We start from the raw sequence: 23455 nt of genomic DNA on the forward strand, positions 1-23455 counted from the left end.
TGCATATACATATACTGTACATATACATGTTCATATCAATACATATACATATACATATACTTATGCATATACATGTTCGTATCAATATAATGTAATGACATATATATATATATATATATATATATATATATATATTTGTATATTATATAAATGTATGTGTGTTTATGTATATATCTAAATACACAACATATGTTCCCCGGAAGCAATATATTTATAACACTATTATACCCGAGGACTTACTCTAAAATGGACAAAGTCGACTGCCATCACTTTCATCACAACACATTTCTGAATGATGATGGAAAGCTTTGTGGTCTATTAGTATATACCTCAGTTGGTATATTGCGCTACAAACATATGTCCAAAGTAAAAAATAAAAATAAAATAAGATAAAATAGATCAAATTAAAAATGAGAGTAAGTGACGCTCCGTGGGTAACCACAGTGTTTGCGCGACCTCCCGCGAAACCAAATGTAACACTCGTTCCCTTTCGATTTCGCGGAAGTTTTGCGTTTGTCTTCTCAAGAGAAATTGGATATTCATTTCAACAAGTGAGAATTAAAATTGCCTCGCTCATCGCAAGGTCTTTAGTACGTAATCAGGAAGAAAAAAAAAACAAAAAACAAAAAAAAAAACAGGGAAAAATATATATGAACGTGTATATGTATATATATATATATATATATATATATATATATATATATATATAGTATACATATATATATATATATATGTAAATATATATATATATATATATATATATATATATATAAATATATATATAGTATACATATATATATATATATATATATATATATATATATATATATATATATATATATATATATATATATATATATATATATATATATGAGTGGAAGGGTGGTGAGGTAAACACCAGGAACCGTTGGAGTTTTTATTTATAACATTTCGTCCTGAAAGGACTTCCTCAGAGTGTAGTATACGTATACATATCAGACATTACTCTGAGGAAGTCCTTTCAGGACAAAACGTAAGAAATAAAAACTCCAACGGTTCCTGGTGTTTACCTCACCACCCTTCCACTCATTCTGTCCTACGTACATATATATATATATACACACATATATGTCTCATAGGGTTGGGGTAGTGACATTTATTATTTTCCAAGTTCCCTTTCTTTTGTAAGAGGTTGCTATTTAAGATAGCATCCTCCTTCCATTTTGTACTGTTGAAGAGGATTGCAGTTAGCAATCGAAATATATAGTTTCGCTTACGCAACTCTTTCTTTCGTCCGACTGTGGTGTTAGTTGTGTTATATATATATATATATATATATATATATATATATATATATATATATATATATATATATATATGCTAATAAGAACACGGGTACGTGTGTTCACTTATGCAAAGTAGACCACTTGGAAAAAGGAAACTAACGAAGCAGAGCGCTTTCGTATATTACATCTTCAGTGCAACAAGTACAAAGTAATAGAAATGCATACATAATATATACACGAAACAAAGGAACAAGGACAGTTTGGATATGGGTAGCGGCCAATTACCCCCTGGGGGGCGGAAGGTCATTGTCAATTAACTTATGATGGTGGGGCGACATCAGGTCACAGTCGCCAGGGTCACATAGTGTCGATGGGTTACAATTTACCTGATATCATCTTACTAATTTCTTGACAAATAAAATGATCAAGTTTGTATAAGCCTTTATGAAGGTTGGTATTTTGATTACTGGTGGTATGAATCAAACTACACTCTATCAAATTTCTTGCTATTATGTTGTTGGTATAATAGATTGGCTGAGCATTATCCCAATCAACTGGATGATTATTTAATTCAATATGTTTGAAAATACCACTCGAATTATTGCCATCCCTAACATTTTTCTTATGTTGTTCAATTCTAATGTTTAAGGGTTTATGCATATATATATATGTATATCGCGGGAAATTACTAAAAAAAAATTTCTTCAGCTCAGACAACTGGATCCTAAACATCCTCATTTGTACCTTCGTTAGGTGAATTGTTAAGAGAAGTGTCTAACGCTCACAAAGCCCGGGCAATTGGTTTCTTTCAGAAGGGAGTGGGTTATTTCACCTTCCCTACGAATGTGGGACAACTACAGTTTCCAGTTACTTGAAGAGAAGGTAGGGAGAATCAGCTTTTCTCCCAGTAAGTGTCCTTTCTCTCTAAAACAGATAGTTTACATCCTCCTCATCTAGAACTCTGGACGTTGTTCAACTGTTCATGAATGTACTTGCAGACGTAGTATGTTTATACATATCAGACATTATTTGGACGTTGTTCAAGTGTTGATGAATCTACTTGCAGGTTTGGGTATGGTATACTTATACATATCAGACATTATTGCATAAGTCATATACCCCACTGACTACATGACAGACGAGAAAATGATCAAGGACATCTTTGGCAGAAATGTTCACCCAACAGATCTCGAGCAACCTATCCTCATCTGAACGTCATTTGATATGTTGGAGGGAAAAAAATTGAAGATGGAACCAAGGATTTCCAAGACTTTCCTTGCATTTAGAATACTTTTGAAAAAAAAAACACGAAAATTATCGAAAATTTATACGAAGTATTGCAAACGTGAATGAGTAGATAAGGCAGACTGTGCCATAACTTTCAGTCTCGTATGTCTTCGGAAAAATAAGTATATATGCAAATGTATGGTGTGTATAGTGATGTTATACAAATCAATATTTTATCTGTTGCGACTAAGACTTGAACCCGGGTCACAAAGATTACGAAACCCGCCTGTTACCACTGTGCCAGCAAAGGGTATATGAAATATACATCCCACCTTTTTCTCCGTAAGCTGTTATCACACTGGACAATATTTCCTTCGACTGTTGGGGGCAGATTTGCATCCCACAGCTTACGGGAGGTAATCTGAATGTCATTTGAGATGCTGAGGGAAAATAATTTTTCCTCCAGAATATTAAATGACATTCTATGTAAATTATTGAGAAAATAAGATAGTTTGCTGTAATAATTTTACGACGGAAATTTTTCTGGAGGTGGGCGGTACGTCCGATTAATCGGAAGTTGAAGGAAATATAGCCCAGTGTGATAACCCGTTAACAGACCTACCGCGACCAATCCGCCCTTGAAAGAAGATCAGCAAAACTAAAATAGCTTAGAGTGTTGGCTTCACACAATGATATGACAAGGGCAATACTGACCACACTTACCTAGTGTAGGCCTTATGGTCTCTTGCAGTCTCCTTCATTCTTATGTTCTTAAATTCTAGACGACTGACCTACGAACCAGAGATATTAAGATTGTTATACATGCCACTCTACGTGAATCTCATCTTACACGAAAAGATCTCATTGATTCTCATTTATTATTAGTTACATGTCAATTTATTATTATTTAATATTTACCTGTTTGTTTATTATTTAACTATACTTGTGCATTTATCTATGTATTTTATTTATTTATCATTTACATTATTATATTTTTTATTCATTACTTATTTATTTATTCATTTATTTATCTATTTATTTATTTATTTACTTATTCATCTATTTATCTATTTATTTATTCATTCATTTATTTATTTATTAATTTATTTATTTTCAATTATTATTATTATTTTTTTTGCATCCAACCTAGATATGGACCAAAAGGTCTCCTGTCGGCATGCTCCGCCTATGTAATCCTTTATAATCCTTTGTAATCTAGTACGCAATACAGTGATCACTGATAGGGAACAAAACCATCACCACCTTTCATTTTCATGAGCCATTTGCATCGTGACAAAACAGTCAACCATAAATACACAAACGAAATATTTTCAAATACCTCTGTCATCAAGAATGACTACAGCCCCAGTAACAGTAGTCACAATTCCAATAGTAATAGTCACAGTCAGGGCCTCGACAAGGGGAGGGGCAGGGGGGGGGGGCAATGCCGGGGCGGCACGTTATGGGGGGGGGGGCGCCACTTTTGGTGAAATGAAGGTAATTCAAATCCCCCCTAATGTACTTTTAATGCATGATCTATTTATCATGAGTTGTGTGTATGAATGACGTGTGTATAAACGTTGTTTTGTGGATGAATGTTACATGTGAATCGTGCTAGTGACCATCAGATGTGGAAAGTGGTGGCAGTGGTGGTGTGTGTGTGTGGGGGCACTTACCCATGTCGGGGCCCTGGTCACAATTTATCACCAACAACAGCAGCAGAAAGCAGGAAACTTCACCCAAAAGCTTCGGGTTCAGCCTAAGAACTAGTGCGCTCCTGAGAGTATTGTGAACAAAGAGATAAGAGACACAATCTCCTTGCCACATAAAATTTGAAGATGGAACCAAGGAGTTGCAAGACTTTGCTTGCATTCAGAGTACTTTTGGAAAAAAAATCACGAAAATGATCGGAAAATTGTACGCAGTATTGGAAACGTGAATGAGGAGATAAGGTAGACTGTGTCATAACTTTCAGTCCCGTATGCCTTGAAGAAAATAAGTTTATGTGCGACCACGTCCTGAACCCGGGTCACCTAGATTACGAAGCCCGTCTGTTACCACTGTGCCAGCAAAGGGTATATAAAATATGCATTTGTGTACACACACGCGCGCGCGCGCGTGTGCGCGCACGTAATTACTACACCAATACGAATTCAAACCGTGTAATGTGTTCGTAATACTAAAACGCCATAACGCGCTCGGCCCTGTTCACACTAGCGGTTTGAACCGCGTCGATTCAATTACAATGTAAGTCAATGGAAGCGTTCACACACAACCCCGCAGTTTTTCCTTGACTCTGCGGTACCGTCGCGGTTTCCACGCGGTTATAACCGCAAGTTCTGCCTCAAGTTCAACTCTCGGCAGTCAAGCATGTGCATTTTATTCAATCGATTCCATGGTCGTCACCTTGATAAGTATTTATACACGATTTGTTAATCTTAATGAATAACTAACCTTCAATGGAATTCAACCGTACTGTAGAGTGTATTTTTATGAGCTAAACTGTTATTAATTGTGATATTGTAAGCGATTTGTATTTTGTAACCTTCATTGAAGAAAACGGAGAGTTTTTTTTTTAAATTGCCCAACGTCTACGTGTGGGGCCAGCACGAGCTCAAACAAAAAATCCTCTGGATTTTAACTTCAGTCGACATTGAATTTTACATAAAAGTCATCTGAGATTGCTCGTTTCTTCTTCTTCTTCTTCTTCTTCTTCTTCTTCTTCTTTTGTGTGTGTGTGTGTCCTTGTAATGTACGAATTGGAAACGAAGTCCGAAAACTCAAAATAATTCTGTTCAGTACGCTCTAGCTCCACTTGTTTTCGTCATAGCCTTGCTAACTGGGGACCCTGAGGCCGTGGGGACCGAATGCCGCTCTAAGCAGAAGACCCGCCCAATGTTTACGTCACAAACTAGGTTGACGTCACGCGTATATAAACCAGCGCATGCGTCAACCTGCATCAGTCCCTCCTGCATCATCAACATGGTTCTTAAGGTGCGTCTCTTCTATTACAAGTTGAAGATTATAAAACTAAAATCACTGTCAACGCTAACCGTCTCTATCTACTGTATGTCGTTATAAACAAAGGGTATTATGATGATTGCTTCTTTGTCTAATATCAACTCTTTCCGTCCAGGTTGTCCTTCTCGCCGCTATGGCTGCTGTGGCCACATGCGATAGCATTCCCTCCTACAACCCTCCAGCTCCCACCTATGGACAAGCTGCACCTGCTCCTTCGGTAAGGAAATATCTCTTCTTCCAGAACATCATGTGAATAATTTGCCATGATAATGATAATCAATTGAGAGTTTCTTCAGTGTGTTTGCATAAGGGTCTTAAATCTGACTTCTTGCAGGGCCCAGCACAGTACGACTTCAACTGGGAAGTCAAAGACGAGTACTCCGGTAACGACTTCGGACACCAGGAGTCCCGTGACGGTTACGACACTCAGGGAGCCTACTACGTCCTCCAGCCCGACGGTCGCCTCAGAAGGGTCGACTACACCGTCAACGGAGACTCTGGCTTCGTTGCTCAGGTCAACTACGAAGGAGAGGCCCGCTACCCCGAACCCACCTACACGACCCCTCGTGCTTCATACACCACCCCTCGTCCAGCATACACCACCCCTCGTCCTACATACGCCTAGGTCTTCATTGATTAACACATCCAATCCAAGATATCTATGCATATTAGGAGTATGCGTAAGAATGATATAAATTATTGAACCAGAAATAAAAGCAAACGAGAGCGACCTCCATTGTTTTGATTAGCAGTTGGCCTTATCATAAATTCACAAGATGAGACAAAAAAAGAAAAAAGAAATCAAGTTATAGGCATAGTCAATTGAAATGCAACTCACACAGATGTCAGGTTTGCATGTTCCTGGTGACAGCCAGTTTTCATCTTATCTCACAGGCATCCATTGGAGCAATCATGACTGTGATCCTCTTTTTAAGTGACCATAAAACCTATCACTAGCCCGATGTGTTATTCATAGGTAAATGACGCCAAAACCATTCCAGCTTTGCTGGTTCTTTTTACAACTTATTAATTCAAGAGTGAGGTGGGGTGCGTCTTCTTCGCCTAAACCTTCATAGACCTTCATGAACCTAGTATTGGATAGTTATCTATCAGTATCATTGCAGAACATCCACTGGCAACACTAAGGTCATTAACCCTTCTTTCTATTTGCCGATGTTGCTGTAGTTCTTTCTGAGACACACAGCATGGTTTCTCCAAGGGTAAGTCATGTGTGACTAATCTTCTATACTTTTACACTAAAGTATATAAGGCGTCAGATAACAATGGTAATTACGATGTTACTTACCTTGATTTTAGCAAAGCGTTCGACAAGGTACCACACCAGAGACTACTAAATAAAATAAAATCTCATGGCATAGGAGGAAAAGTGTTAGAATGGATTAGAGCTTGGATCAGTAACAGAAAACAGCGGGTTACCATAAATGAAGTCAAATCCAGGTGGGGCAATGTTACTAGTGGGGTTCCCCAGGGCTCGGTTTTGGATCCTTTGCTGTTCATTATGACATAAACGACTTAGACGATGGATGAATAGTGATGTTAGTAAGTTTGCGGACGACACTAAAATAGGACACCTAATTAGGTCAGGAGACGACGCAGAGATTCTGCAAGATGACTTTAACAAATTGTTCACGTGGTCGGTGAAATGGCAAATGAACTTCAATATCTCTAAGCGTAGCGTGTTAAACGTAGGGCTACACAACCCCGAAAATAGATACAGTTTAGATAAAACGCTTTTAGAGAAAACTGAGTGCGAGAGAGACTTGGGAGTTCTAGTGAGTCCTGACCTTAAAACCAAGAAACAGTGCATTAGCGCCAGGAATAAAGTTAACACAACATTAGGTTTCATTACTACGACGGTAACGAATAGAAGTGCAGAGGTAATTATCAAACTCTATCTAGCAATAGTTAGACTCATCCTTGGCTATGCTGTACAGTTTTGGTCTCCGTCCAACAGAATGGACATCAAATCACTAGAATCACTACAGAGAAGAATGACCAAAACGATACATGGACTCAGAAATTTGCCTTACGAAGACAGGCTTAGGCACCTTAACTTACACTCTCTGATGTGGTGGATGTGATGTAGCTTATTTTGGAGAAACTTCAAGAGGAATCACAAAAAGATTATACGAACACAAGAACGACATGCGACACTACAGGACATCTAATTCGCTAGTAGTACACGCTACACAACACGGACATATGCCTAATTGGAACATCAAAATCCTACACACCGATATGAAAAAGACAACAAGAAAAACTATCGAAGCTGCATATATCAATACTTTTAAATCAACCAATCATAGAGAAGGGTTTGTAAATTTAGCACACGCAACAGCAAGATTAATCATCGAGGGGGCACAAACGGCGAACTCTATCCCAAGGCGACCTGTGAGATGACCCGCTTAGTATATAGACAATGTATTTCAATTTGCCTGTATCATTATCTCTCTGAAGAAGACTCTGTCGAAACGTTAGAGAATAAAGTACTTCTGCTCCTTCCTGGACTTTACCTATACCACTCTTGCCATACATTTGTCTTTTCTCTTGTCAAATATATATATATATATATATATATATATATATATACATATATATATATATATACAGTATATATATATATTAACAATGTGTGAGTTTTTTGTTTATGTGCTTGTATGTGTGTAATTTTTAACGACAAGTCTTTTCCTTTCATAGGGTTAACCTTTATCATTACCACAACTTGTGAAAACAAAATCATTAGGTCTTACTGGTGCGTGAGGTGTAACCAATCTTCTCACTGTACCGAGTGTTCTATAGTGCAGATGGCTATGGACTTATTCTGATTTTGGGATAGACATTCCTTAACATCCCCACCACCATAGAGGATCTGACTGCATCATCACTACACCCATTGTTCACCTCTATACAACCATGGTCGTCCAAGGGGGGTGGTGGGCAGTTGCCCCCCTAGAAACTCAAGGTATGTTTGAAACTTTGCCCATCGTCACGTATAATTTCGTTAAATTTCTAAGTTATAATGTGTAAGTGTATGATTGATGAAAGTCAAAATGTAACTCATATAGATAATATAAATGTATACGGCCAAAATGAAGTGTGTATCTTGATATAGCCTGATACCATTAACCATATATGTGTAATATCTTTAATTGTGCCCCAACATACATTTTAGTCCTACCTACAAAATTCCTTCCCCATCCTTCGAAAGTTCTTGCCGACATTCATGCACAAACCTAAATCGACCACTTATGTAGATTAGTCCCATAGATCAAGTTAACTAAAAATACTTAAGTTGTAATTATTTTAGTTTTTAAGTGTAGCATAACCTAGAGATCCAAAACGATTTTGTCTACAGCTCTCGTTTATGTTTCTAGTGACCTTGCTTGCTGAGGCCTCGAAAGCCGCGTGAAGAGAGACCTGTCCGCAGGAGCTGGAGATCCACTCACCACCTACGTCATCAACGAGATTGGTGTCATGAGTATATAAACCCGAACGAGCAACGTTATACATCAGTTCCTCCTCCATCATCAACATGGCTCTCAAGGTGCGTGCTCCACTACTACAACTTGAACACTTTGATACCATAAGCATTGCCAGTGTTAACGTTCGCTATATATGTTGCTGTGATCAAAAGGTGTATATTGTGATAATTCTCGAAGTAATACTTATTCCTTTTCAACCAGGTCGTCCTTCTCGCCGCTATGGCTGCTGTGGCCACATGCGATAGCATTCCCTCCTACAACCCTCCAGCTCCCACCTATGGACAAGCTGCACCTGCTCCTTCTGTAAGTTGATATCTCTTCTTTCAGAACATCATGTGAACAATTTGCCATTATAATGATAATTAATTGAGAGTTTCTTCAGTGTGTTCGCATAAGGGTCTTAAATCTGACTTCTTGCAGGGCCCAGCGCAGTACGACTTCAACTGGGAGGTGAAGGACGAGTACTCCGGTAACGACTTCGGTCACCAGGAGTCCCGTGACGGTTACGACACTCAGGGAGCCTACTACGTCCTCCAGCCCGACGGTCGCCTCAGAAGGGTCGACTACACTGTCAACGGAGACTCTGGCTTCGTTGCTCAGGTCAACTACGAAGGAGAGGCCCGCTACCCCGAACCCACCTACACGACCCCTCGTGCTTCATACACCACCCCTCGTCCAGCATACACCACCCCTCGTCCTACATACGCCTAGGTCTTCATTGATTAACACATCCAATCCAAGATATCTATGCATATTAGGAGTATGCGTAAGAATGATATAAATTATTGAACCAGAAATAAAAGAAATTGAGAGCGACCTCCATTGTTTTGATTAGCAGTCGTGCCTTATCATAAATTCACAAGATGAGACAAAAAGAAAATCAAGTTATAGGCATGGTCAATTGAAATGCAACTCACACAGATGTCAGGTCTGCATGTCCGCGGTGACAGCCAGTTTTCATCTCATCTCACAGGCGTCCATTGGAGCAACCCTGATTGTGATCCTCTTTTTAAGTGACCATAAAACCTATCAATAGCCCGATGTGTTATTCATAGGTAAATGACGTCAAAACCATTCCAGCTTTGTTGATTCTTTTTACAACTTATTAATTCAAGAGTGAGGTGGGGTGCGTCTTCTTCGCCTAAACCTTCATAGACCTTCATGAACCTAGTATTGGATAGTTATCTATCAGTATCATTGCAGAACATCCACTGGCAACACTAAGGTTCTTAACTCTTCTTTCTATTTACCGATGTTCCTGTAGTTCTTTCTGAGACACACAGCATGGTTTCTCCAAGGGTAAGTCATGTGTGACTGATCTTCTATACTTTTACACTAAAGTATATAAGGCGTCAGATAACAATGGTAATTACGATGTTACTTACCTTGATTTTAGCAAAGCGTTCTACAAATTGCCATACCAGAGACTACTAAATAAAATCAAAGCCCATGGCATAGGAGGAAAAGTGTTAGAATGGATTAGTGCTTGGATCAGTAACAGAAAACAGCGGAGTGAAATCCAGGTGAGGCAATGTTACTGGTGGGGTTCCCCAGGGCTCCGTTTTGGATCCTTTGTTATTCATTATGTACATAAACGACTTAGACGATGGGATGAATAGTGATGTTAGTAAGTTTGCGGACGACACTAAAATAGGACGCCTAATTAGGTCAGGAGACGACGCAGAGATTCTGCAAGATGACCTTAACAAATTGTTCACATGGTCGGTGAAATGGCAAATGACCTTCAATATCTCTAAGTGTAGTGTGTTAAACGTAGGGCTACACAACCCCGAAAATAGATACAGTTTAGGTAACACGCTTTTAGAGAAAACTGAGTGCGAGAGAGACTTGGGAGTTCTAGTGAATCCGGACCTTAAAACAAAGAAACAGTGCATAAGCGCCGGGAATAAAGCTAACAGAGCATTAGGTTTCATTACTAGGACGGTAACGAATAGAAGTGCAGAGGTAATTATCAAACTCTATCTAGCGATAGTTAGACTCATCCTAGACTATGCTGTACAGTTTTGGTCTCCGTCCTACAGAATGTACATCAATTCACTAGAATCAGTACAGAGAAGAATGACCAAAAAGATACATGGACTCAGAAATTTGCCTTACGAAGAGAGGCTTAGGCACCTTAACTTACACTCTCTGAAAAGACGCAGAGTACGGGGTGTTCTAATAGAGGTGTTCAAGTAGATCAAAGGCTTTAACACGGGTGATGCAAACAAAATGATGACTGTAAGAGGCCGGTAGTGTACGAATGGAAATGAGCTAGGGTATTAGAATAATTCAGACTCGACGCCTGCTCGAGGACGATGTTATGTCTATGTGAGGGCGACGTTTTGTCTATGTAAACACACCGACGGTGGTGACTGTTTTTATATTCGATGTGTAATCAACTTTGTAAGCGCAGGTTACCTTCGTTTGACTAATGCTGAGGTAAACAATTTTTGCTAGTGGCATTGAAATGGCTTTCCGGATTGGTGCAAGGTGCAGAAGGAGGAAAAAAACTATTGGTGCATGAATTCAAAGTCACGCCCATAAGGAGTGACATTTACTTGAGAAGTCACCGGAGATTGGTTTAGAAAAATTAGTGACGTCAGACGAAGGTAGCTCAGCGTAGGATACGGGATCTCGAAGAGAAGATATAGGGAGAAGATATAGAGAGGGTGTGGAGAGAGGATCAGGAGACGATGTAGAGACGAGAGAAAAGAGATCCCGAGTGTAAGCAAAGGTGAAATTACAGTGAAAGAAGAAAGAAAATTCACCATCCTTTTATTAACCCAAAGGACGAGAGGAATAGGCATGGGGCCTAGAAAATAGTGAGACTACAGGAAAAAGAAGGCATTGGGCCTACTGCTTAAGAGGAACTTGAATATTAGTGAAACTCACGTAACGAGAGGCAAGGGGCCTCGAGACGAGTGATATTACAAGTCAAATTTAAGTAACAGTGGTGACTAGGGGTGGTGAAAATGACATACATAGATAAAAACATAGGAATATTATGTTCATGTTAGGAACTGAAGTACATATGTGACTTAGACAAGAAATTAGCACACGTACTGTAAGATATGCAGCAAGGTTATATAAGGATACATGGAATCTATAGGCATGGCATGAGAGACGATACACTGTATTACATGCCCTGAGTGTCTGTCTGACTTCTGACATATCCACAGCACAGAGAGTAAGTGGGGGAAGGCGTCGAAGTGGACGGGGCGACACGTTCCCCTCCTAGAGCTAAAGCTCCTTATCTGCAATTTCCTTTTTCTCTCCTCACGTGTCTTATGAATGTGGTTGCTGCATATATATATATGTATATATATAGAAATTGGACATTTTAGAAGCTCTGCCAAGGGATTCGACCCCTGACCTGTGCGTGCATAATCACGAAGCCAGGACGCTAGCAACCGAGCTACATGCGATGGTACAAAATGACTCTGCAAGTCCCCGACCACACTTCACGTGGCTATAGAAGACGTAGTCTCATTTTCATACAACCCCGATATTACATACATACATATATATATATATATTTTGAAAATGTGTGAGTTTTTCGTTTTTGTGCTTGTATGTGTGTATGTGTGGGTGTAATCTTTAACGACGAGTCTTTTTCTTTCATAGTTGCAACTGGTGCGTGAGGTGCAACCAACCTCCTCGCTGTACAGAGTGTTCTATAGTGCAGATGGCTATGGACTTATTCTGAATTTGGGATAGACATTACTTAACAACCCCACCACCTCAGTGGATCTGACTGCATCATCACTACACCCATTGTTCACCTCTATTTAACCATGGGCGTCCAGGGGGGGAGGTGGGCAGTTGCCCCCCCTAGAAACTCAAGGTATGTTTGAAACTTTGCCGGTCGTCACGTATAATTTCGTTAAATTTCTAAGTTATAGTGTGTAAGTGTATGATTGATGAAAGTCAAAATGTAACTCATATAGATAATGTAAATATATACGGTCAAAATGAAGTGTGTATCTTGATGTAAACTGATACCATTAACCATATCTGTGTAATATCTTTACTTGGGCCCCAACATAAATTTCTGTCCTACCTACAAAATTCCTTCCCCATCCTTCCAAAATTCTTGCCAACGCTCATGCACACACCTAAATCGACCAGTTATGTAGATTAGTCCTATAGATCAAGTTAACTATAAATACTTAAGTTGTAATTATTTTAGTTTTTAAGTGTAGCACAACCTTGAGATCCAAAACGATTTTGTCCACTACTCTCGTTCATGTTTCTAGTGACCTTACTTGCTGAGGCTTCGAAAGCCGCGTGAAGAGAGACCTGTCCGGAGGAGCTGGAGACCCACTCACAACTTGCGTCATCAACGAGATTGGTGTCATGAGTATATAAACCTGAACGAACAACGTTCTACATCAGTTCCTTCTGCATCACCAACATGGCTCTCAAGGTGCGTGCTCCACTACTGCAACTTGAACACTTTGATACCACAAGCATTGCCAGTGTTAAGGGTCGCTATATACAGTATATTGTTGTGATCAAAAGGTGCAGATTGTGATCATTCTTGGAGTAATACTTATTCCTTTTCAACCAGGTCGTTCTTCTCGCTGCTCTGGCTGCTGTGGCCACATGCGATAGCATTCCCTCCTACAACCCTCCAGCTCCCACCTATGGACAAGCTGCACCTGCTCCTTCAGTGAGTAGATGTCTCTTCTTCTGGAATATCATGTGGGCGATTGAACACAACGATTAAGTGCTCCTCAATCTGTTCGTATAATAGTTTCTTAATTTAATTTCTTGCAGGGCCCAGCGCAGTACGACTTCAACTGGGAGGTGAAGGACGAGTACTCCGGCAATGATTTCGGTCACCAGGAGTCCCGTGACGGTTACGACACCCAGGGAGCCTACTACGTCCTCCAGCCCGACGGTCGCCTCAGAAGGGTCGACTACACCGTCAACGGAGACTCTGGCTTCGTGGCTCAGGTCAACTACGAAGGAGAGGCCCGCTACCCCGAACCCACCTACACGACCCCTCGTGCTTCATACACCACCCCTCGTCCAGCATACACCACCCCTCGTCCTACATATGCCTAAGTCTTCATTGATTAACGCATCCAATTCAAGATATCTATGCATATTAGGCGTACGCGCAAGAATGATATAAATTATTGAACCAGAAATAAAAGAAAACGAGAGCGACCTCCATTGTTTTGATTAGCAGTTGTCCTTATCATAAATTCACAGGATGAGACAAAAAAAATCAAGTTATAGGCATAGTAAATTGAAATGCAACTCACACAGATGTCAGGTCTGCATGTCCGTGGTGACAGCCAGTTTTCATCTTATCTCACAGGCATTCATTGGAGCAATCCTGACTGTCATCCTCTTTTTAAGTGACCATAAAACCTATCACTAGCCCGATGTGTTATTCAATGGTAAATGACGCCAAAACCATTCCAGCTTTGCTGGTTCTTTTTACAACTTATTAATTCAAGAGTGAGGTGGGGGCACGACTTCTTCGCCCAAACCTTCATAAACCTAGTATTAGATAGTTATCTATCAGTATCATTGCAGAACATCCACTGCCAACACTAAGGTTCCTAACCCTTCTTTCTATTTGCCGATGTTGCTGTAGTTCTTTCTGAGACATACAGCATGGTTTCTCCAAGGGTAAGTCATGTGTGACTAATCTTCTATACTTTTACACTAAAGTATATAAGGCGTCAGATAACAATGGTAATCACGATGTTACTTACTAAATAAAGTAAAAGCTCATGGCATAGGAAGAAAAGTGTCAGAATGGATTAGAGCTTGGATGAGTAACAGAAAACAGCTGGTCACCATAAATGGACTAAAATCCAGGTGGAGCAATGTTACTAGTGGGGTTCCCCAGGGCTCGGTTTTGGATCCTTTGTTGTTCATTATGTACATAAACGACTTAGACGATGGGATGAATAGTGATGTTACTAAGTTTGCGGACGACACTGAAATAAGACGCCTAATTAGGACAGGAGACGATGCAGAGGTTCTGCAGGAAGATCTTAACAAACTGTTCACATGGTCGGTGAAATGGCAAATGACCTTCAATATCTCTAAGTGTAGCGTGTTAAACGTAGGGCTACACAACCCCGAAAATAGATACAGTTTAGATAACACGCGAGAGAGACTTGGGAGTTCTAGTGAGTCCGGACCTTAAAACCAAGAAACAATGTATTAGCGCCAAGAATAAAGTTAACTGAGCATTAGGTTTCATTACTAGGACGGTAACGAATAGAAGCGCAGAGGTAATTATCAAACTCTATCTAGCGATAGTTAGACTCATCCTTGACTATGCAGTACAATTTTGGTCTCCGTCCAACAGAATGGACATCAATTCACTAGAATCAGTACAGAGAAGAATGACCAAAACGATACATGGACTCAGAAATTTGCCTTACGAAGACAGGCTTACGCACCTTAACTTACACTCTCTGAAAAGACGCAGAGTGCGGGGTGATCTAATAGAGGTGTTCAAGTGGATCAAAGGTTTTAACAAGGGTGATGCGAACAAAATGATGACACACATAGATAAAAACATAGGAATAATATGTTCATGTTAGAATCTGAAGTACATATATATATATATATATATATATATATATATATAAATTGGACATTTTAGAAGCTCTGCCAATGGGATGCGAACCCTGACCTGTCCGTGTATAATCACAAAGCCAAGACGCTAGCAACCGAGCTACGTGCGATGGTACAAAAGGACTCTGCAAGTCTCCGACCACACTTCACGTAGCTACAGAAGACGTAGTCTCATTTTCATCCAATCCCTATATCACTTACATATGTATATATATATATGTATATATATATATATATATATATATATATATATATATATATATTAACAATGTGTTAGTTTTTTGTTTGTGTGCTTGTATGTGTGGGTGTAATCTTTAACGACGAGTCTTTTCCTTTCATAGGGGTAACCTTTATCATTACCACAACTTGTGAAAACAAAATCAATAGGTCCCACTGGTGCGTGAGGTGTAACCAATCTCCTCGCTGTACCGAGTGTTCTGTAGTGCAGATGGCTATGGACTTATTCTGAATTTGGGATAGACATTACTTAACACCCCCACCACCTCAGAGGATCTGACTGCATCATCACTACACCTATTCTTCACCTCTATACAACCATGGGCGTCCAAGGGGAGAGGTGGGCAGTTGACCCCCCTAGAAACTCAAGGTGTGTTTGAAACTTTGCCGTTTGTCACGTATAATTTCGTTAAATGTTTAATTTATAGTGTATAAGTGTATGGTTAATGAAAGTCAAAATGTAACTCATATAGATAATGTAAATATATACGGCCAAAATAAAGTGTGCATCTTGATATAACCTGGTACCATTAACCATATATGTGTAATATCTTTAATTGTGCCCCAACATACATTTTAGTCCTACCTACAAAATTCCTTCCCTATCCTTCAAAAATTCTTGCCAACGCTCATGCACACACCTAAATCGACCAGTTATGTAGATTAGTCCCATAGATCAAGTTAACTAAAAAGACTTAGATTGTAATTGTTTTAGTTTTTAAATGTAGCACAACCTTGAGATCCAAAACGATTTTGTCCACTACTCTCGTTCATGTTTCTAGTGACCTTGCTTGCTGAGGCTTCGAAAGCCGCGTGAAGAGAGACCTGTCCGCAGGAGCTGGAGACCCACTCACCACTTACGTCATCAACGAGATTGGTGTCATGAGTATATAAACCCGAACGAGCAACGTTCTACATCAGTTCCTCCTCCATCATCAACATGGCTCTCAAGGTGCGTGCTCCTCTATTGCGAATAGAAGACTTTGATACCATAAGCATTGCCAGTGTTAACGGTCGCTATATATGTTGTTGTGATCAAAAGGTGTATATTGTGATAATTCTCGAAGTAATACTTATTCCTTTTCAACCAGGTCGTTCTTCTCGCTGCTCTGGCTGCTGTGGCCACATGCGATAGCATTCCCTCCTACAACCCTCCAGCTCCCACCTATGGACAAGCTGCACCTGCTCCTTCAGTGAGTAGATGTCTCTTCTTCTGGAATATCATGTGGGCTTAATACACAACGATTAAGTGCTCCTCAACTTGTTTATATTATAGTCTCTTAATCTTATTTCTTGTAGGGCCCAGCGCAGTACGACTTCAACTGGGAGGTGAAGGATGAGTACTCCGGTAATGATTTCGGTCACCAGGAGTCCCGTGACGGTTACGACACTCAGGGAGCCTACTACGTCCTCCAGCCCGACGGTCGCCTCAGAAGGGTCGACTACACCGTCAACGGAGACTCTGGCTTCGTGGCTCAGGTCAACTACGAGGGAGAGGCCCGCTACCCCGAACCCACCTACACGACCCCTCGTGCTTCATACACCACCCCTCGTCCAGCATACACCACCCCTCGTCCTACATACGCCTAAGTCCTCATTGATTAACACATCCAATCCAAGATATCTATGCATATTAGGTGTATGCGTAAGAATGGTATAAATTATTGAACCAGAAATAAAAGAAAACGAGAGCGACCTCCATTGTTTTGATTATTAGTCGGCCTTATCATAAATTTACAAGATGAGTAGAAAATAATAATTCAAGTTATAGGCATAGTAAATTGAAATGTAATTTACACAGATGTCAGGTCCGCATGTACGTGGTGACAGCCAATTTTCCTCTCATCTCACAGGCATCCACTGGAGTAATCCTGATTGTCATTCTCTTTTTAAATGACCACAGTACTGATCACTAGCCCCATGTGTTATTCATAGGTGAACAACGTCAAAACCATTCCAGGCTTTGCTGGTTCTTTTTACAACTTTTTAATTCAGGAGGGAGGTAAGGCTGCGTCTTCGCCAAACCCTTTCTTAAGACCTTCATAGACCTAGTACTTGATAGTTATCCATCAGTATCATTGCAGAACATCCATTGGCAACACTAAGGTCATTAACCCTTCTACTTGCCGATGTTGATGTAGTTCTTTCTGAAGCGGTTGCAGCCCTCGAATCACTGCACGTGAAGTCGAGACGGACCAAGACGAAGGTCCAAGATCTTCAGGGCTTACTGGATGGAACAGCTCACTTTGGCCATGCATGTAGCATGACAGTGGTTGGTCATGTCAGGAAGTCCTTCGAAGGACAGACATGATCCATAGCTTTATGGTCTCCCTAATTCAGAGTATATGGCTCTGTCTATGAGCCAAGCCTTCACCATTTGTGTCCTTCGTCTTGGTGTAATGGTATAAAACATGGACACTGAATACTAACTTGAAGAGGCATCATAACATATTTGGTACCAAATACCTTTAGAGAAGCATGGGATATCGCTAGACTGACTTTGTATCAATTCAAAGACGATTCCATGATATTTAGTCAAGACCTATCACCAGCCACCATACTTTGCGAACGTGAACTCCAGCTGTATGGGCATGTAGCACGATTCCCTGATGTGATTCTACTCAAAGAGTGATCTCATTAAAAGCAACCCTCAGAGGAGGCAAAACAGACACCCACATAAGTCGTAGCTAGGACAAGTCGACCGATCCTGTCGAGATGTGTTTGGAATAGCAAATGTGGTTGCAAAGGGGATTGCTCATGTTTCGTTTTGTTGATAAGGCTCGCAAGGATAATCCAGAACAACAGTGACGAATATGGTTATAAAACTAGCGACATTTACAATATGGCTGAGTGGAGGCACTAGCGACACGATAATCGAACTAATGCGAAACATACCATTGGACCGCTCGGGAGTGGAAAGCTGTCAATGCTGATGATGACATACATAGATAAAACATAGGAATATTATGTTCATGTTAGGAACTGAAATACATATGTGACTGAGACAAGACATTAGCATACGTACTGTAAGATATGCAGCAAGGTTACATAAAGATACATGGAATCTATAGGCATGGTATGATTGTAAGAGGCTCGTAGATGAGGCTCGTAGACATAGGTAGACAAATGCGGTAGATAGAGGGGTAGATGGTGAGAATTTCCCTGTTATGAGTTGGGTGTTTGGTAAACAACAGTTCGTAAGCGAAGGAGTTGCACAAGCTCGCTCTCTGTCCAATGTTTACAAACCCGATTTCATTGCTGTATAATGTTCCTTTTTATGATGATGTAACAATATGTAAACTAAGTCAGTATGTGCGTTGATTTCGAGATTAATTGAATAAGCAGTATTGCGTGCGGGATTATAATAGTTGTTTTGATTGGAGAAAGGGTGGAGGAGAAGAAAACAGAGCGACATGTCTCCCTCCCAGTTACCCTCCCCCCCACCATAGAAACTCAAGGTGTGCTTGAAATTTTGTCGGTCGTCACGTATAATTTCTTTAAATGTTTAAGTTATAGAGTGTTAGTGCATGGCTGATAAAAGTCAAAATGTAACTCATATAGATAATGTAAATATATACGGTCAAAATGAAGTGTGTATCTTGATGTAAACTGATACCATTAACCATATCTGTATAATACCTTTACTTGTATCCCAACAAAAAAATTCTGTCCTATCAACAAACTTCCTTCCCCCATCCTTCGAAAATTCTTGCGAACGCTCATGCATACATGCAAATGGACCACTTAAGTAGATCGGTCCCATATATAAGGCTAACTGAAAAATACTTTAGTAGTAATTATTTTAGTTTTTAATTGTAGCACAACCTAGAGATCGACAACGATTTTGTCCACTGCTCTCGTTCATGTTTCTAGTGACCTTGCTTGCTGAGGCTTCGAAAGCCGCGTGAAGAGAGACCTGTCCGGAGGAGCTGGAGACCCACTCACAACTTACGTCATCAACAAGGTTGGTGTCATGAGTATATAAACCCGAACGAGCAACGTTCTACATCAGTTCCTCCTCCATCACCAACATGGCTCTCAAGGTGCGTGTTCCTCTATTGCGAATAGAAGACTTTGATACCATAAGAATTGCCAGTGTTAACGGTCGCTATATATGTTGTGATCAAAAGGTGCATACTGTGATAATTCTCGGAGTAATACTCATTCCTTTTCAACCAGGTCGTCCTTCTCGCCGCTCTGGCTGTTGTGGCCACATGCGATAGCATTCCCTCCTACAACCCTCCAGCTCCCACCTATGGACAAGCTGCACCTGCTCCTTCAGTGAGTAGATGTCTCTTCTTCTGGAATATCATGTGGGCGATTGAACACAACGATTAAGTGCTCCTCAATCTGTTCGTATAATAGTTTCTTAATTTAATTTCTTGCAGGGCCCAGCGCAGTACGACTTCAACTGGGAGGTGAAGGACGAGTACTCCGGTAATGATTTCGGTCACCAGGAGTCCCGCGACGGTTACGACACTCAGGGAGCCTACTACGTCCTCCAGCCCGACGGTCGCCTCAGAAGGGTCGACTACACCGTCAACGGAGACTCTGGCTTCGTGGCTCAGGTCAACTACGAAGGAGAGGCCCGCTACCCCGAACCCACCTACACGACCCCTCGTGCTTCATACACCACCCCTCGTCCAGCATACACCACCCCTCGTCCTACATACGCCTAAGTCCTCATTGAGTAACACATCCAATCCAAGATATCTATGCATATTAGGTGTATGCGTAAGAATGATATAAATTATTGAACCAGAAATAAAAGAAATTGAGAGCGACCTCCATTGTTTTGATTAGCAGTCGTGCCTTATCATAAATTCACAAGATGAGACAAAAAAATCAAGTTATAGGCATGGTCAATTGAAATGCACCTCACACAAATGTCAAGTCTGCATGTCCGTGGTGACAGCCAGTTTTCCTCTCATCTCACAGGCATCCATTGGAGCAACCCTGACTGTCATCCTCTTTTTAAGTGACCATAAAACCTATCACTAGCCCGATGTGTTATTCATAGGTAAATGACGTCAAAACCATTCCAGCTTTGCTGGTTCTTTTTACAACTTATTAATTCAAGAGTGAGGTGGGGTGCGTCTTCTTCGCCTAAACCTTCATAGACCTTCATGAACCTAGTATTGGATAGTTATCTATCAGTATCATTGCAGAACATCCACTGGCAACACTAAGGTTCTTAACCCTTCTTTCTATTTGCCGATGTTGCTGTAGTTCTTTCTGAGACACACAGCATGGTTTCTCCAAAGATAAGTGATGTGTGACTAATCTTCTATACTTTTACACTAAAGTATATAAGGCGTCAGATAACAATGGTAATTACGATGTTACTTACCTTGATTTTAGCAAAGCGTTCGACAAGGTACCACACCAGAGACTACTAAATAAAATAAAATCTCATGGCATAGGAGGAAAAGTGTTAGAATGGATTAGAGCTTGGATCAGTAACAGAAAACAGCGGGTCACCATAAATGGAGTCAAATCCAGGTGGGGCAATGTTACTAGTGGGGTTCCCCAGGGCTCGGTTTTGGATCCTTTGCTGTTCATTATGACATAAACGACTTAGACGATGGATGAATAGTGATGTTAGTAAGTTTGCGGACGACACTAAAATAGGACACCTAATTAGGTCAGGAGACGACGCAGAGATTCTGCAAGATGACTTTAACAAACTGTTCACATGGTCGGTGAAATGGCAAATGAACTTCAATATCTCTAAGTGTAGCGTGTTAAACGTAGGGCTACACAACCCCGAAAATAGATACAGTTTAGATAACACGCTTTTAGAGAAAACTGAGTGCGAGAGAGACTTGGGAGTTCTAGTGAGTCCGGACCTTAAAACCAAGAAACAGTGCATTAGCGCCAAGAATAAAGTTAACTGAGCATTAGGTTTCATTACTAGGACGGTAACGAATAGAAGTGCAGAGGTAATTATCAAACTCTATCTAGCGATAGTTAGACTCATCCTTGACTATGCTGTACAGTTTTGGTCTCCGTCCAACAGAATGGACATCAATTCACTAGAATCAGTACAGAGAAGAATGACCAAAACGATACATGGACTCAGAAATTTGCCTTACGAAGAGAGGCTTAGGCACCTTAACTTACACTCTCTGATGTGGTGGATGTTTCATTACTAGGACGGTAACGAATAGAAGTGCAGAGGTAATTATCAAACTCTATCTAGCAATAGTTAGACTCATCCTTGGCTATGCTGTACAGTTTTGGTCTCCGTCCAACAGAATGGACATCAAATCACTAGAATCACTACAGAGAAGAATGACCAAAACGATACATGGACTCAGAAATTTGCCTTACGAAGACAGGCTTAGGCACCTTAACTTACACTCTCTGATGTGGTGGATGTGATGTAGCTTATTTTGGAGAAACTTCAAGAGGAATCACAAAAAGATTATACGAACACAAGAACGACATGCGACACCACAGGACATCTAATTCGTTAGTAGTACACGCTACACAACACGGACATATGCCTAATTGGAACAACACCAAAATCCTACACACCGGTATGAAAAAGACGACAAGAAAAACTATCGAAGCTGCATATATCAATACTTTTAAATCAACCAATCATAGAGAAGGGTTTGTAAATTTAGCACACGCAACAGCAAGATTAATCATCGAGGGGGCACAAACGGCGAACTCTATCCCAAGGCGACCTGTGAGATGACCCACTTTGATACCACAAGCATTGCCAGTGTTAACGGTCGCTATATATGTTGCTGTGATCAAAAGGTGTATATTGTGATAATTCTCGAAGTAATACTTATTCCTTTTCAACCAGGTCGTCCTTCTCGCCGCTATGGCTGCTGTGGCCACATGCGATAGCATTCCCTCCTACAACCCTCCAGCTCCCACCTATGGACAAGCTGCACCTGCTCCTTCTGTAAGTTGATATCTCTTCTTTCAGAACATCATGTGAACAATTTGCCATTATAATGATAATTAATTGAGAGTTTCTTCAGTGTGTTCGCATAAGGGTCTTAAATCTGACTTCTTGCAGGGCCCAGCGCAGTACGACTTCAACTGGGAGGTGAAGGACGAGTACTCCGGTAACGACTTCGGTCACCAGGAGTCCCGTGACGGTTACGACACCCAAGGAGCCTACTACGTCCTCCAGCCCGACGGTCGCCTCAGAAGGGTCGACTACACCGTCAACGGAGACTCTGGCTTCGTGGCTCAGGTCAACTACGAGGGAGAGGCCCGCTACCCCGAACCCACCTACACGACCCCTCGTGCTTCATACACCACCCCTCGTCCAGCATACACCACCCCTCGTCCTACATACGCCTAAGTCCTCATTGAGTAACACATCCAATCCAAGATATCTATGCATATTAGGTGTATGCGTAAGAATGATATAAATTATTGAACCAGAAATAAAACAAAACGAGAGCGACCTCCATTGTTTTGATTAGCAGTTGGCCTTATCATAAATTCACAAGATGAGACAAAAAAAGTCAAGATATAGTCATTGTAAATTGAAATGCAACTCACACAGATGTCAGGTCTGCATGTCCGTGGTGACAGCCAGTTTTCCTCTCATCTCACAGG

The 23455-nt window shown here is 40.7% G+C and overlaps 6 protein-coding genes across 6 annotated transcripts; all 6 read left to right on the top strand.

Annotated features, from left to right (window-relative positions):
• The first annotated feature begins 5358 nt into the window (after window positions 1–5358).
• LOC143022143 (uncharacterized) lies at window positions 5359–6138 on the top strand. The gene is made up of 3 exons (XM_076180163.1): window positions 5359–5486; window positions 5629–5730; window positions 5848–6138. The coding sequence occupies exons 1-3, from the start codon at window positions 5388–5390 to the stop codon at window positions 6136–6138; spliced, it is 492 nt and encodes a 163-aa protein (XP_076036278.1). The 5' UTR covers window positions 5359–5387.
• Window positions 6139–9066: 2928 nt separating this feature from the next.
• On the top strand, window positions 9067–9727 carry LOC143022449 (cuticle protein 21-like). The gene is made up of 3 exons (XM_076180680.1): window positions 9067–9078; window positions 9218–9319; window positions 9437–9727. The coding sequence occupies exons 1-3, from the start codon at window positions 9067–9069 to the stop codon at window positions 9725–9727; spliced, it is 405 nt and encodes a 134-aa protein (XP_076036795.1).
• A 3706-nt stretch (window positions 9728–13433) lies between these two features.
• Window positions 13434–14089, top strand: LOC143022224 (cuticle protein 21-like). The gene is made up of 3 exons (XM_076180335.1): window positions 13434–13445; window positions 13590–13691; window positions 13799–14089. Exons 1-3 carry the CDS (start codon window positions 13434–13436, stop codon window positions 14087–14089), a joined length of 405 nt encoding a protein of 134 aa, XP_076036450.1.
• A 2716-nt stretch (window positions 14090–16805) lies between these two features.
• Window positions 16806–17455, top strand: LOC143022238 (cuticle protein 21-like). Its single transcript, XM_076180360.1, has 3 exons — window positions 16806–16817; window positions 16957–17058; window positions 17165–17455. Exons 1-3 carry the CDS (start codon window positions 16806–16808, stop codon window positions 17453–17455), a joined length of 405 nt encoding a protein of 134 aa, XP_076036475.1.
• A 2441-nt stretch (window positions 17456–19896) lies between these two features.
• LOC143022353 (cuticle protein 21-like) lies at window positions 19897–20544 on the top strand. The gene is made up of 3 exons (XM_076180505.1): window positions 19897–19908; window positions 20045–20146; window positions 20254–20544. Exons 1-3 carry the CDS (start codon window positions 19897–19899, stop codon window positions 20542–20544), a joined length of 405 nt encoding a protein of 134 aa, XP_076036620.1.
• Window positions 20545–22676: 2132 nt separating this feature from the next.
• On the top strand, window positions 22677–23195 carry LOC143022354 (cuticle protein 21-like; the record flags this gene model as incomplete). Its single annotated transcript, XM_076180507.1, has 2 exons — window positions 22677–22787; window positions 22905–23195. Coding segments are annotated over 2 exons (402 nt in total), but the record flags the coding sequence as incomplete, so codon positions are not given.
• Window positions 23196–23455: the final 260 nt, after the last annotated feature.

Source organism: Oratosquilla oratoria, chromosome 44 (assembly GCF_046742065.1).
Source record: "Oratosquilla oratoria isolate Oo_2021 chromosome 44, ASM4674206v1, whole genome shotgun sequence".
NCBI classification, from domain to species: Eukaryota; Metazoa; Arthropoda; class Malacostraca; order Stomatopoda; family Squillidae; genus Oratosquilla; species Oratosquilla oratoria.

Bases quoted from the DNA above. Each gene is read 5' to 3' on its own strand.
- LOC143022449 (XM_076180680.1), top strand. The intron at 9,320-9,436 runs GTAAGTTGATAT...GACTTCTTGCAG, and splicing joins AAGCTGCACCTGCTCCTTCT to GGCCCAGCGCAGTACGACTT.
- LOC143022353 (XM_076180505.1), top strand. The intron at 20,147-20,253 runs GTGAGTAGATGT...AATTTCTTGCAG, and splicing joins AAGCTGCACCTGCTCCTTCA to GGCCCAGCGCAGTACGACTT.
- LOC143022224 (XM_076180335.1), top strand. The intron at 13,692-13,798 runs GTGAGTAGATGT...AATTTCTTGCAG, and splicing joins AAGCTGCACCTGCTCCTTCA to GGCCCAGCGCAGTACGACTT.
- LOC143022238 (XM_076180360.1), top strand. The intron at 17,059-17,164 runs GTGAGTAGATGT...TATTTCTTGTAG, and splicing joins AAGCTGCACCTGCTCCTTCA to GGCCCAGCGCAGTACGACTT.
- LOC143022143 (XM_076180163.1), top strand. From the start codon at position 5,388: ATGTTTACGTCACAAACTAGGTTGACGTCACGCGTATATAAACCAGCG. The intron at 5,487-5,628 runs GTGCGTCTCTTC...CTTTCCGTCCAG, and splicing joins TCATCAACATGGTTCTTAAG to GTTGTCCTTCTCGCCGCTAT. The intron at 5,731-5,847 runs GTAAGGAAATAT...GACTTCTTGCAG, and splicing joins AAGCTGCACCTGCTCCTTCG to GGCCCAGCACAGTACGACTT.